Source organism: Amphiprion ocellaris, chromosome 13 (assembly GCF_022539595.1).
Source record: "Amphiprion ocellaris isolate individual 3 ecotype Okinawa chromosome 13, ASM2253959v1, whole genome shotgun sequence".
Classification (NCBI taxonomy): Eukaryota; Metazoa; Chordata; class Actinopteri; family Pomacentridae; genus Amphiprion; species Amphiprion ocellaris.
The window spans coordinates 4,042,816-4,056,166 of NC_072778.1; the positions used below are offsets into that span (position 1 = coordinate 4,042,816).

Consider the following 13,351-nt stretch of genomic DNA (forward strand, 5'->3'; position numbering starts at 1 on the left):
CAAAAAAAAAAAACAAAAAAACAATTGCATCACGCTTTTTGTGCATGTTATGCAAAAACATGATAACAAATAACATCAGAGCTGGCTTTCTTTTACTGGAACTAAGTGCATTTATATTATTTATGCTGGAATTCAAATGGAAAAACTAACAAAGTAATTCAGCGGTGGAGGTTTTCTATTAAGTGAAATTCTTTATAAATCTTAACCTTTATTAAACAGGTGTTCCTGAAAAATCACTTCTCAATGCCTCTTTTTTCTTACTAGTAAGCTCATGCTACACTCAAGTTTTGTACTAATGTTGGCCCACAAAAATGAAACTATGTGTGACATTAATCACAATGGCCGCAATGTTTGTGGTAATGCCATGCAACCAGACCACATCTTTTATGTATTTTGTTCAGAAAAAGTACCGATTCTAATCAATAAAAAACTGATGAATAGTTAACGAATTGTCAGGCTGATGCTTGGGTTACCTCCAGTGCAATAATCTCAAATCTATGCCAAACTGAAATCTCAGTTTTTTGCTTTGAATGTGTTGCTGCATACCTGTGATGTCTTTCAAGTGTCTACTTTGGAGAGGATCACTGTAAATACAGATGATGGGATGTTACATCTAGATATTTGGGGCAGTAATGAAAGAGTCTGAGAGCAGGATTCGTTCATTTGTTCAAAGGATTTTTAAAAATTTTTTTGTGGATAACATGAATCACTGACTTGAAGCCAAAGCACAAAAAGTTCGGGAGAAAGTAGGTTCACCCAACCAAATATAAAAATATATCATTACAGATATCACAGGTATATGTGAGGCCTTCGGGGGACAGAAATTAGAGCAGTGGGGGGTGTTTGCAGCCTTTGATATGCAGCATGTTGCAGATATGCCTGAACACACCTTATCAGGTAACGTCAGGGTCTAGCAGAAAGTTGCAGACTGGGTCAGATAAGAGCTGTTTCTATTGCAATAAGAGTTTGAAACACAGACACTGTCACCCCTTTATCTCAGCACCTCCATCTCTCACTTTCTCTGTTTTACCCAAACACACATTCTGTCATCCCGTCACACTTAAGCGTTGACTGAATCTCAGACTACCAGGCATCCGGTGTCGTTCTGCCTTTATCTCACCTCACCTGCTACGTGGCCTGAACTGCACCCATCATTTCACAAATACCTTTGTGTCTTTGAGGAATTCTAGGATTATTGAATCTTCTGCTTCAAACCAGTCCTGGAAAAATCACGTCCAAAACCTTCCCGGCAAACTTCCAAACACTTCAAAAGAACCCATTCAAACAACTGTTGTAAATGAGCTAAATGTCAAACAAGGCAACGTCACAGTGGAGGATTGTAAAGCTGAAACACACAGGAAAAGCTCCAGGTCTGGACGGTATTCCAGCCAAAGTTCGGGAAGCTGGAGCATTCAATGACATCGTTCTTCTTCTTTTTTTTGTTAACAAGTTACAATCAAAACCCCATAGAAAAATGGGCAGAAGTAGGTATCGTCCATTTCCCTAAGAAAAGTGATCTAGGACAGAAGAATAACTTTGAGACCCCTACAACACAATGCTGCTTCATCAGATCGAATCAGAATTGGAATCAATATTGCGAAACGACTAAAATGGTTTCTGGAAGAATTGCTCCAAAACATCTTCTTGCAGTACTTTTATTTGTAGATTGTTCTAAAGCATTAGACTCACTTCATAGAGACAAGATGCAACAACTTCTTTTAGCATGTGGTATACCAAAAGAAATGTTTAATGCTATTATGATGCTATTGAAAGGGGGGAACTCGACTTGGTGATGCATCTCCTGCTAATTTCCTGCATTTCCTCACTGTTTTACATCATTATTATCATTATATGCATTACGAGATACTTAGAAAAAGAAAATCACTTATTTATTCCTCTCTAAGTGATTTAAAACTGGATATAAAACAGAATTGGAAATGAGATATTAGATTATGTCTGCACTGCCTGTAGGCACCGAGCTCCTATCATCACACTTGAACTTGTTTTATGGCTCTTATCCAGGTTGTTTTCTCCTTACTAGATCCTTGCTTGTGTTGTATCTACTCTCAGATGTACGTTGCTTTGGATTAAAGCATCTGCTAAATGGAACTGTTGACTCATAGTCAATCCAAAGGCAGCTTTGGATTGTTCGGTTTTCTGATTTGTAAGGCCTTTAGCTCCCTATATGAAGTCCTATTAGTAGACATATGTTGTGACTTGGCGCTATATAAATAAAACTGAGTTGAAATGAAAATTGAATTGAAGCTTAAAGCTTAACTTAACTGCTTTTACATTACCGTTCAAAAGTTTGGGATCACTTAGAAATGCCCTTATTTTTGAAAGAAAAGCATTTTTTTTTCCAATGAAGATAACATTAAATTAATCAGAAATACAGTGTAGACATTGTTAATGTGATAAATGACTATTGTAGCTGGAAACAACTGATTTTTAATGGAATATCTCCATAGGGGTACAGAGGAACATTTCCAGCAACCATCACTCCTGTGTTCTAATGCTACATTGTGTTAGCTAATGCTGTTGAAAGGCTCATTGATATTTAGAAAACCCTTGTGCAGTTATGTCAGCACATGAATAAAAGTGTGCGTCTGTTCAACTTTGACTATTTTGCAGAAATCTGGCTTTAATACTTTCTAATTAGAGGTGACCTGAGCTGATCCTTATGGTTGGTACTGGAGCTGATCAAAACCCAATCCTTTCTTTATTATATTCCATGTTTTTGTGCAATGTGCAGAATTATTCTTGGAATTTAAATATATTTGCATGGGCTGGTTAGGTTTTGTAATGAAGATTAGATTTTCCATTTGTGCAGTTATCCCCGGAAGGCTGTAGTCATGTAGTAAAAAATTGAAAAATTATCTTGAGAGTCTATTGAACCACTGAAAATCTAAGCTTCAAATTAAATTTTAATTTGAAAATATTTCATTATATTATGATTTAATAATTCAAATTGAAGTTAGTTGCATCCGGCCAGTGGGGCACCAACTCTAAACAAGGATAAATTAACTAACTGAAGTTATTTAAACATTGTTGTTATGAATTTAATGAAACTTGTGTCTTTATTAAAACAAGATGAATTTTTCTGATACTTTTCAACATTCCATAAGCCTTTATTTGTGCTGTAAAATCACTAAATTTTCTCTTCCAGGGGAAAATACCCCAGCACCTGTCCATCTGTGTGATCTTGTCACCTTCTCTAAAATCTGAAGGTCTGTGAAGTATTATTCAAAGCAGAGTATTTATGTATCGTGATTAAATCTTTAATTTAACCGCTTTAAAGGGCTTCTTCTGTTGTCATCACCTAAATTGCTTCCTCCGTTCAATACAAATTGATCAGGATTCTAAATGTTTGGCTCAGGAAATCGCTCAGCAGATTTGTTCCAGACCAGACCAGACCAGAAAATGATTGTACTGTCTGGTTGGACTTACATCACGATGTGCATGGACAAATTCAAATTACCCGTGATTTCCTGTGATAACGCTAATCCTGTCTGGATGGGGCTTGAAGTTTTTTCACTTTACTTTCCAGGCGGCGCTGGAAACCCACAGATGTGTGCTTTTAAACATTGACGGATGCCGAGAACAAGAAGCCTGGTATCTTCAATCGCTGTTTATAGAAGATAATATCTTTATTCATATTCTCTTTACAATATTGGAAAACAAAACGGAAAGACGGCATCTTAATAAAATCTCTCACAGAGAAACAACAGAGCAAAACATGGGGAGGCCCACATTGATACAAAAATAAACTTTATGAATGAAAACAAAACTCGTGGCGTACATTCAGATGATTCATATTCCGCACAACAACAGCAACACACAGACAGCGACTGTACAGCACAATACCTGTAGACTATAACAACTCTTTTGTACAAAGAACTTAAAAAAAAAAAGTTAAAACAGCAGTTACAGTCAAACCACCAGTGATAGAAACACATTATTCTTAACCCACGGCATACAGAATATGCCGTCAGATTCCCAGATTCAGATGTGAAAGACTTGTGTGAATCAGATAAACAGAAGTAGAAGAACACAATGTGGTAGCCATGCAAGTCCATGTGCAGGGGGTTCTCCGTTTACGATGTCCTCGACCTATATGTTTCGTCGTTTTGGACTGGTTACGTGGAACTAGTTGGCGAGTGGAGCGGATGAATACGTTGTCACATGGCGCTATAAGATGGCTTTGTTTACATTCGCTGGTTGTACAACACCTTGGATTGTGTTACATTCGTTAACTTTTTGCCCTTCATTATGGATCCCAAGCGCAAGTCAGACTCTTCTGATGGCAGTGCTTCGAAGAAAAGGAAAGCCATCTCCATGGAAGTGAAATGAGATATAATAAAACGCTTGGACCATGACCTTTAGGAAGAACTGATGGATATCGTCATGCACGTAGCGGCTTTGTTTCCATTTTTGCTGGAGTTCCGACTTACGGCGAAAATCGACTTATATATGGAACCCTGACGTAAGTCGAAGACCCCCTGTAGTGACATTTGCAGATTGATTTAGCTTCTTAATGCTGTCAGATGAGAGAGATTTGGCAGTCAGGACATTAAAAATGAATGAGAAAGTTGCAAAGAATATTTCTTGTCTTTGACATCCCATCCGGCCCTGATGTATGTTAACACCTTCAAGTTACAACAGACGCTTTGCTCTAGTACAAGCAGTGCCCTCATGTCTCGTTTATCTCACCAACTGCTGAGAACTGCATAAAAATTCAGTTGATATCGGCTTTTATTTTTTACAAATGACATCTGCAGCTATGCCACGTGGAGGCAGCGCGGTAAAAGAAACGTACACGTTCACCCCGTGCTCCGTCATTTGTGAAATCACAAACTGTCCAAACATCAGTGAAAGCAGATTCGTCCTTCAGTTCTGATCTTTCTGTCTGGGCTGGTATTTCACAAATGACCTGGTCGGGGGTGTGTGTGTTGTTTGGACGGTATAATCACCTTCTGACGTTGGTTGATAAGGTGGGCTTAAACATTTGCTAATCTGTACTTTTACATTATGCTTGTGGCTTTTTGTAGCTATGCCAACATACTGATCCAAATAAAGTACAAACTGTGTATTTATTGAACTTAGAAACAGGTACAATGCATCGCTACCACAGTGTGCTTTGCTTAGTAAGAAAACATGGAGGAATGAAATCCATCCATTTTTCTTTTCCTTTTTAAAGATATTGCCTTTAGTTTTGGGAAAGTGGGCTCTTTTCCTAATCAGCAGATTAAACAGTAATAAAAATAATAGAAAAAAGTCATAGAAAAATCCAGTGCAGCATTATTTTTTTTAGATTTAGTTGTTAATATTGTGGCTCTATTTAGAAACTGCTGATCAGGCTCAACATTAACTCTACTATTAACACATCACACATTCACTTTTTAATCTGCTGCACACTGCACAACAAGCCTTTGACCAAAACAAGCATGTCTTTAATCTGATAGTTCTACAGTCGCACCATTTAAAATGGCTGCGTAGACAGTTTGTTTCTGCTGCAGAACATTTTCCACATTTAGAGAATCCTTTATTATTGAGGGCAGCAACACTGCAGAGCGGGACGATCACAAACACGCAAACGTTTCCTCCAAAGAAAAATACTGTAATCTAGTTCAGACTCATTAAAATCCATGAAGAGACGCGTATAAACTGCATAAATCTACAGAACTTCTACAGTATTGGTAACAGTGTAACACTTAGTTAAAAATACTTCACAAATAACATCACCTTATATCATTTTTGTGTTTATGGCTTTCATCTTTTTTGTCGTTTTTTTTGTTTGTTTTTATGAGGATCCGGCCCTCGTCATTGTAACAGACACTAACAATAAACAACAGCAACAGTAAGCAGATTAAAGAGTTCATTGAAATGTTGATCCTGTGTGAAATGTGCTTACTGTCACTTTTAATAAATTTGAAATAGTGGATCAGGTGCACAATAAACCGGTGTGTTTTATTGATATTCTGAGAAGTCGCTTATGACCATATAAATGTGAGGAACACAAACACACTGTAGAATGTGCATGTGATAAACCTTAATGGTGATTTACCAGTGCAACACTCCTTATTAAATCTCTTTTCTCAGGACTTTTCTCATTGAGCTTGTTGTCTGAACGTCACACTGTCGGGTCAACAGAGTTTTCCTCGTGCCTGCTGTCTCATGTACGTCATAAGGTGCGCAGTATATGTACAATGATCGATGTTTAGCACAGCTGACTTCAGAGTGGTTGGCTTGTCAGTGTAGTAAAATGCAGGATTGCTACAGTTTGAACACGTTTTGAATGCAGTCCGTTATTCTGAGACAAAAGCTTTATGTCGAAGCTCATAAAAGTCTCACTTTGCCCCAAACAGAGCAAAGTCAGTAATACTGTTCAACAACTCAACCAGTGCTCTTGGTGGTGTCTCTTAGACAAAAAAAAAAAAAAAAAAGAGTTAAACTTCTGCTGAACTTCTTCCAGGTAGGCAACCGAGAAGCTCTGAATCATCCCCCGTTTAGTCTGGCACAGCAAGACTACTACTTTAAAAAGTCAAGCAAATCAAAGACAAGTGAACTACTGTTTTATGTGTCGCTTTCATCTCCATCAGAGTGAAAAAAAGGTCAGATCTCACAGCCACAGAGTGCAGAAAAAACCCATGTGAGAAGTCTACTTGTACACAAAGCTGCCTTAGAATGGAGGAGTAGTTGATCGGTGGCTAAAAGTGGAAAAACCTCCAGAAATGATGCAAACTGCCTCTAGGCAGGCTAGGCTTTGAGCCCAAACCTGTTCTTAAAACATCACCTCCTCGCAGCTTCCATAATCGCTCTCCACCATGCTGGACCCGTCGTAGCTGCGTGGGTTTGGCCCTGCAGGTCGCGTTTGAGGCTGGGCGGGGTTCGCCGCAGGTGGCGGGCTGGGATTCTCTGCGTACGACGGCATGGCGACGCTCAGGCGCATGCTGAGTCTCTTGTAGCCACCCGAGACGTTGTCGAGGCTGCGGGTGTGCTGGGTGGGGTAGTAGCTGATGGCGGTGTACTCGTTGGGACACTGAGAGCTGGGAATAGGAAGCCCGTCCGGACCCAGGAAGTCGTCCAGGTTTTGGTTGCTGTAGCACGGCGGCAGGGGTGCGCGGCGGTCACATCGGTCCAGTGGGAACGGGAAGCCACCAAAACGAGAGTTCCTCCTAGAATCCATGGTAGAGGTGGAGTAGGTGTCCTCTACAATGTCAAACTGGGGGAACTCCTGGACTGTCGGGCGGCCGTAGTAGTCTGGGTCAGCTGGGTAGACTGAGGAGAGAGGACAGTAAGAAAAGCATCAGAATCGTATGTCCTGAGTTTATATGTTTGTCTTGAAATGCTGTGAAGGATTTAAAGTGTTTAGTAAAGACAAAGGTTTCCTTCAGGGCCAGTACCGCTTACTGGTCATTATTATAGAGACTGACAAAGCAGGTTCATTATTAGAGAACATCACTAAAAAACAGTCAAACCATACGGGATCAGTTTTGACCCCAGAGGACAACAGGTGTGATTAAGTTGCACAAACAAGTCCAGGCATTGTCAGTTTAATGGCTAAACTTGTCATGCTCATGTAAGATTGCAGCCAGGCTGGATCCATGCATTGATTAGCAACCTGCAATCCAGAACTTTTGTCTCCCCCTCTGGCAGTGAAAGTAATTACACACACAATCATCTCTGTGTGTTTTTTCTGCTAGTCTATGTTGCCGTTAACGGATGTCGAGCCGCATCTGTAGCCTTTTGGCTTGAATGTAATGGACGATGATTTATCCTATCCTATGTCAAACATTTGGTCCAGTTTTTCCAAAGTTTCTCTGTGATTTCTGTTTTAACCACCAGTTGGACAAAACAAGCATTTGTCAGGTTATCACCTTGGGTCCTGGGTAGATGTAATGGACATTTTTTTTACCTTCTTCTGCACATTATATGGACTATTTCACTTGCTCAATCTATCTTTAAGATAACTGTTAGTTGCAGATCATAGTAATCAAATGCAAAAAAGGGGCTAGAATGTTGAATAATTCATTACTGAATAGTGTTTGCAAGTGAGATGAAGTGGAATGTAATTTTCTGACAGCTGGATTTGGCCACAAATAACACTGACTTTTTTTTGGACTAATTAAAAAAAAGGTATTTAGTTCAAGATTTTATAAAGCTAAATTTGAAATAATGTTCGGGCAAAGTGTACTGAGCAGGAGGTTTTATACTTAAACTGTCGATGTGTCTTTATTGGACAAAATATGAATAAATGAAGATTAGAGCTCATAAACTCTCCTAAGATTGTGCAGAAAGATTAATGCACATGCCAAATTATTATTATTATCAGCTGCTTTTCTCTAGTGTAAAAAAGACAAAAGGTGAAGTTGCGCATGTTAATTTGCAAAAACTGGCACTAATACACCCACCAATTTTAGATTTTTGACCTGACCAGACCAATCAACCTCCTCAAATCAACACCTAGTGCCACTAACAAACACCCAGACAGTTGTAGCTGTGCGTGGTGCACCCAAGTCAGGGGTTTAAGAAAGCTTTGACTATTTGCATATTAAATCCTTGACAGTAGATTTTCAGTAGTGTGGGTTTGAGTAGCAGAACAGGGAGAGGAAAGGTGTCTAACGAAAGCTCAGTATCTCTACATTTTACTTAAAGGCAGATGACGGATCCAGAACCACTTCTAATGACTGCAAAGCAGAATAATCCTCTTCCGTCTTCTACGTCCAGCATTAAGACAATCCAAGGGCGACCCACAGGATAAGCTTCTCAAGCTTTTTATTCACCTCTTTATTGGTTAAGTGTTTCCCAGAAACTAATCTCAAGCTAAGTTCCCAACCTTGAAAAATGTATTTTATGATAAAGCACTCTTTTTGATCCACTAATCCTGAATAAGAAATGGGAGAGCGTGTCAGAAGAACAATTGTTTTTCTGAGTTTGTTGACAACCACGGAATAATTCATACTTTGGTTATTTTCCCTTGCAGAATATTGATTTATCATTTCAGAATATCTGTATACACACCATTGTTCTCTGTGTGTCAACATCCTGACACACATTCAACATAAATTAAGCCTTTAAAATCATTTAGAGCTGGAACAATTACTTATTAAGTAATAAGTCAATGAATCATTACAATAATCAGTTAAACGATTAATTAATAGAAAAAAGTACTATTTGACTGATTCATGGAGTGATAAAGTGAAGATTTGCTTCTTTTTATACTCATGAATTGATTATTGAACTTTAGATTGAAAAAATATAGCAATATGTAATTCAAAAGCCAAGATTTTGATGACATAAAATTATATTATATGATATTGTATTAGCATTTTTTTCAGTATTTGCTAACATCCAGAGGCCATAATTTATGAATCATTAATCAGCTGTTCCTGTGAGAACAGTATAACCATGCCTAATATCTCATCTATCAGTGGTCGCTGCTCCAAAACTGTTTAAAAAAACAGCTGTACAAGCACAGATACACACTGTTGCTCTGACATAAAAGTCTTTTTTAACTTGCCTATATTATCTTTTGTCTGTCCCAAGCATTGAGGAGAACCCATTGGATTTCATGGGTGTAATGTATCCGCATATATTCAGCATCAGGAAACGTCTAATAAGTCAGGAACGTTGTCTCAAAAACCTTTGACAGTAATATCTCCTCTAATATGCGCTGCTCAGACTATCCTTCACACAGCTGGCTAAATTTCAGCTAAGTTTCTGAAACCTGTTAAAACGCTGATGAATACAGGGGGTTCTCGACTTTTGTTGGAGTTCCATTCCTATGACCTGACATAAGTCGATTTTCGCCGTAAGTTGGAACTCTATCAGAAGAGTCTGACTTATGCTAGGGAGCCATAATGAAGGGCAAAAAGTTAGTGAATGCAGCAGAATCCAAGGTGATGTACAAATGGCAAATGTAAACAAAGCCGTCTTATAGCGCTGCATGACTACATATTGATCCGCTCCGCTCACCAACTAGTTCCACATAATCAATTCAGACGTAATGACGAAATGCCATAGGCTGAGGACGTCATAAACCGAGGTCCCCCTGTATTGAATTCGTTGGCCGATGTCGGTCTACCGCAGATTTATCGATAGCGTATACAGCATGTTATCTGTCTGCTCGGCTGTGATGCACAATCTGCTGCATGTGCTGCAGACAGTGCTGAGAAGAAACAATGGAGATGCTCTGCTGGACAAACGATTTAGGAAATCAAGCAAAAGCATCTCTTTCGTCAGACAGGCATTGTTAATGTTAGGGTTTTAAACTGCATTTAGTTTATTGTCAGCATTGAAAGATTCTAAACGATCCCCAAACCGCTTAACAGCAAAACCAGTAATAACAGTAGCAACAATAAAGAATTGCTAATAATCAACCAAAGGTCACAGCTCTGCTCACATGGTGTGATTGACAGGAAACACCCTGCAGCAACAAATGCTTAGCAGAAAAGTCGAGAGGTGAAATCTAAAAAGAACTAAATGTGGATTCTCGAGGATTACCCCTTCAAATTCCTTGCTTTTCATTCCATAAAATCTCAAACTAACAAGGCAGATGCATTATACAGTTTGTTCCGACAAAACAACATTAAAAAAGCCCCCCGCTGTCACTGGGGTTGCTGAGAATACTAAGCAGAACCCCAGCTGCTCGTACTTTGAGACGGAGATGGGAAGTGAGACAAAGTGGCAGGGGGAGGTGGAAAGGAGACGGTGGGAATGAGATGAAAAACAAGAGACAGAGAACAACTTGGGTGGGAGGGGAGAAAAACGAGACAGAACAGAGAAAAATCAACAATAAAGATGGAGGGAGGTGGAGGAGTTATGGCGAAATAAAGCAACAGAATTAAAGATGTAAGAGAAGGCCTGGCAAAGATGGAAGAGGAAGACAAAGTGAAAGATGGAGAAAGAGATGAAGATATTTCCAGTCTTAAGTAACGAAAACCGCAGAGGATCTATAAACCTCTCTTTTAACGGACATCAAAGGCAGCGTTCATTCATCCGGACTCAAAATCTATGCTCGTGTTACTTCCATACTTTGCACTGTTCAATAACTTGTTAAGCACAAGAGCTGTTCTCGTTTTGATGCTGCAGAGAACAAAGTGTCGGATCGCTGCCGCAGGCTGCAGCGTTGATAGCAAATGACAGAAGAACTTTGTTGACTTCAAGGTGAAGGCTGTGGTTCTGGAGAGTAATTAGCTACTGAGATAGTTAGCCATCTAATGTGACCGAATTAAAACTATTCTACAGAGGAGAGTGGACCAGAATTCCTCCATGGTGATGTAAAAGACTGATCACAAGCTGGAGCCAATAGACCAACCAGTTATTAGGTTTAAGGGGGCAATTACTTTTTCACAGGGGTAGTATAGGTTTTCAATAAATCTCTCATAAATCATCATTTAAAAACTGCATTTTGTGGGTTATCTCTGTCTAATATTCAATAAATGTAAATATCAGTTTGAAACAGGTAAAAATCCATAGCTTCTTTCCGTGTAAAATGTCTTCTAAACACAACTACTGCAGTTAGAGTTAGACAAAATTCCCTCTCTGTTTTGTCCAGTTTTGTATTAACATAGAATCTAAAAATTGAAAAAAACAAACTGAACCTATCCTTTAAACCAGACTCACACAAAGATTTACTTATTTTTACACCAGACTGACCTCTATTTAGTTTTAACCTTCTATCTGAAAGTTCTTTCCTTTCCCAAACTCAAGTGCACTTATTATTCAAGGTCTCATAAAACTAAAATACTCTATTATGCAAATCGATAGTTTGAATTTGTAAAGATCTTTGTGTTTTACCTGCAAAGTGATGAATATTTACTGCCTCTAGGCCTCTCCCTGTAATGAATAAGTAATATGGTGCATTAAAGGTAAAATAAAAATCGGAATTAGTGTCAGAACTCATCATGGTGCACGTTTCTGTGTGTAGTCAGGGGTCACTTTGGTTGTTTCTGGCTGGAAAGTCTTAGAAATAAGAACCAAATATGCATGGAGATTCACCAGTATTTCCCTTTAGCAACATATTTAAGTAGTTTCCCCAAATTTTGCATTTAAACAGCCTTGAAAAGCACGTTAAAAATCCTGAAATTTCCCTTTTGGTAACTATGAGGCCTCTTCTATTGGGCTTTGCAAAAAGCTGAAAGGTTCAAGTGAGGCTGACCACATGAGAAGAATAAATCAGATTCAAGGGCTGAAGTTCAGCTACGGTGGATTTTAAGGTGGCCATCCGTGACTGTCTGCATGTGTTAAATACAGATCAGTCCATCTGCACCCTTTCACTTTTACTCTATATCCAAGAATTCATGTAGAAATATAGAAAATAACAAAATAATCTGTCATTAACAAAGACACTTATTCTGCCTGTTTGAGTCAATTAAAAAAAACTTTTTCGAGATTTGCATTTTTGTTAGAAATCAGCAGGCAGAGTAGTCAGACTATTTCAAGACAGACTAATAAATTGTTGGTTTATATGTTATATGACCAGCTCCGTCTTATCTTTTTGTACCTTTTCATCCTAACAGAACCCTTTGTTTCCAGAAGCAGAATGGGAGGCTGCCTTCCGTGAACCTGGTTCTGTCAGAGGTTGTTGTTTCCTCACTGTTAGCGGGTTTGTTTTTTTGGTTCCTTTCCACCGTCACTGACTGTTCACTCATTGGAAATCCAAAGGCAACTGGACTGTTGGGTTCTCTGTTCTTTGTTTAAAATCCGTCAGGTCTTCACTTTACTTTGACATCACATATGTTGTGAATTGGCGCTACACAAATGTGTTTAAATTGATTTGGTGTCTTATTAATGAAGCATTTTCATCTGTTTGGAAAGGAAACATCACTTCAGTTGTGGAGGGATCCAAACAGAGCCATAATATTTTACTGCTGATGGTCTATAACCATAAATCACTTCATGATGTCTGGCAGTTTGATGGTGCCTCGTGATTGAATTTAGAAATGGCGATGGTGATCAAACACAAAGGCTCTACTTTTTCAGCATGTACTGATATATTCATTTTGTCTTTATGCTGTTAGTACACCCACATTTTCAACCATTTCTTGAGTATCTCAAACACATGAGAATCACATGGTCTGCCTGTAAGACGGGTGAGGTCAGGTCAATAGCCATAAGGATTCACTAACTGGGTCACAGGGCAAATTAAATACAAAATGTTGAGGTTTCTCCTTTACCGACGAGTCAGATAACAAGTGAAGTAGCATAGGAACGTGTCCTTTATCCTCTGTGATAAGGTCAAGCAGATGAATGACCTGCCAGCCTGGCACTGCCTGGGGACTGATGGCATGACGAACGCCTGATCTGCCTTTCTTCATCTGTCTCCAGAACATAGCAGTAGATGTACGAG

General features: G+C 39.0%; 1 protein-coding gene across 1 annotated transcript in view; it reads right to left on the reverse strand.

Annotated features, from left to right (window-relative positions):
* Positions 1-3,622: 3,622 nt before the first annotated feature.
* Positions 3,623-13,351, reverse strand: part of fat2 (FAT atypical cadherin 2) — a 141,257-nt gene continuing 131,528 nt past the window's right edge. Inside the window, exon 29 of the mRNA XM_023287815.3 lies at positions 3,623-7,278. Coding sequence (XP_023143583.2) covers positions 6,782-7,278 — 497 coding nt within the window. The 3' untranslated portion in view covers positions 3,623-6,781. The remainder of the gene's footprint in view (positions 7,279-13,351) is intronic.